General features: G+C 35.7%; 1 protein-coding gene across 1 annotated transcript in view; it reads right to left on the bottom strand.

The window, feature by feature from the left end:
- LOC101856682 (arf-GAP with coiled-coil, ANK repeat and PH domain-containing protein 2) overlaps positions 1 to 1,880 on the bottom strand; it is a gene marked incomplete at its 5' end in the record, with an annotated part of 27,527 nt that extends 25,647 nt beyond the window's left edge. The window contains 2 exon segments of the mRNA XM_013086735.2: positions 650 to 738; positions 1,769 to 1,880. Of these exon segments, the coding sequence (XP_012942189.1) occupies positions 650 to 738; positions 1,769 to 1,880 (201 nt within the window).
- Between the last annotated feature and the right edge of the window lie 97 nt (positions 1,881 to 1,977).

The following is a 1,977-nucleotide window of genomic DNA, read 5'->3' as shown; positions in this document are numbered from 1 at the left end:
TATGTGGGTGTGTTTGTGTGTTTTAGTGTGTGTGTGTGTGCAGGTGAGTATTTGTGGGTGTTTGTGTGCATGTGTGTGCATGTATATATGTGTGTGTGTGTGTGTGTATGTGTGTGTGTGTGTTTGTGTTTGTATGTGTGTGTATAGAAAGGGGGTGGGGAAGGATTGTTGAAAGGGGACAGAGAGATGAGACTGGGTTACAATTTTAATTTGAGATACAAAGAAGCATACAAACACAACATTAATCATGTAAATGTCTCTAAAAGCTATAAAGGAGCCAAAGCATGGGCAGGAGGAAAGTAGAACAAAAAGAACACACAAGTAGTACTTTCCTTTATTCAGAGTATACGATTGTCTTTTTCGTTGAAGTACATCGATACAATTTCAACGATTTAGCGCTGAGAAAAAGCAAAACAGATAGACTAGAGGGAGAAAATAAAAGTTGAACTTCAACCACCAGGAGCACTCTAAAACTACCCCCCCCCTCAAACCAACTACATCATTTATCATTTTAAGAAAACATGGTGTATAAATATTTCCATACGCCTAGACTATCAAAAAAATGTATGAAAACTAAAGCTCCTGACTTGTTGATAGAGTGCCGTTTACACAGACGTCTAAACAAAGGGAAAGAAGGGAAACAACTCACAGTTTCTCTTTGGAAGGTTTGGCTTGGGCCGATGAGTTATCTCCCTGACTAGATTCTGCTCCTGAACTGGTGGAACTTTTCTCCTCTGACTGAAAACAAATCAAGCAAAAGAGATTAGAATATTTTACGATGACAAATGTCTTGAAAAGCCGAGTTTGGTACTCTCAGCCTTCAATGATAGTAAAATTTAAAAAATATGCGTAAGACAAAAGTTCTACCGTAAACTGTAAACTTATTGGGAAATTCCTTAAGAACTTTGGTGAGACTAAATAAGTTATGATGAAGCTGAAGATGATAATAATAATGATGATGAAGATTTTTTAAAAATGTTCCTGAGAAAGCCCTAAGATGGCTTAACGTATATAATTTTTTGAAAAATCTAGTCTCCACCCTTTTTTTTGGCGTCTTTTGGAAGTCCATTATGATGATGATGATGATGATGATGATGATGATGATGATGATACAGTATAGGAAAGTGACCCTATAGTCTATTCTATTATACTCCTTGACAAAGTTTAGAGACAAAATATCGGGACTTTTTAACACTAACAGTCACTGATAACTTCATCAACTTTTAAGATTGCTTTTTAAATAAGTCTGCCACTGAATATGATGATGATGATAATGCTGATTACAATGATAATAATACATGTATATCATTTTCTATAATGCCTTCTCCAGTATGCACACAGCTCAAGGCGTTTTACATAAATTCAAGGACAAGGAACAATAACTGTGGAAAAATTCATATTTGCTTATATCAGTGAATACATAATGATGATGATAATAATGATAATGAAGATGATGATGATGACAATGAAAACGATCATGAAGATAAAGACAATGGTGACGATGATGAGGATGATGATGATGATGATATGATGATAATGAGAACAATTATGAAGATAAAATAATGATAATAATGATGATGATGATGATGATGATGATGATGATGAAAATGAGAACAATTATGAAGATAAAGTAATGATAACAAAGATGATGATGATTATGATAATGATGACAATGAGAACGATTATGAAGATAAAGACAATGATGATGACGACGAAGATACTGACAATGAATATAATATGATGATGATAATGGAGATGAAGATCAAACCTCCTTGTCGCTTTCGTGCATGGTGTCCTTGTAAGCCTGGCTGATGCTTGCATTGAGAGCCTTCACCCACGTCTGGCAGTCCTCTTCAGAGTCTGCCTGAAGAATGTGACTCCTGGAGAGGGAGGGAGGGAGGGAGGGAGGGAAGGCGTCAAGGATTGAGAACAACGTGTTATGACAAAAGTTGCATCAACTATCATAACAATAATAAT

Source organism: Aplysia californica, unplaced genomic scaffold, assembly GCF_000002075.1.
Source record: "Aplysia californica isolate F4 #8 unplaced genomic scaffold, AplCal3.0 scaffold00497, whole genome shotgun sequence".
NCBI classification, from domain to species: domain Eukaryota; kingdom Metazoa; phylum Mollusca; class Gastropoda; order Aplysiida; family Aplysiidae; genus Aplysia; species Aplysia californica.
This window is presented reverse-complemented; position numbering and strand designations above follow the sequence as displayed.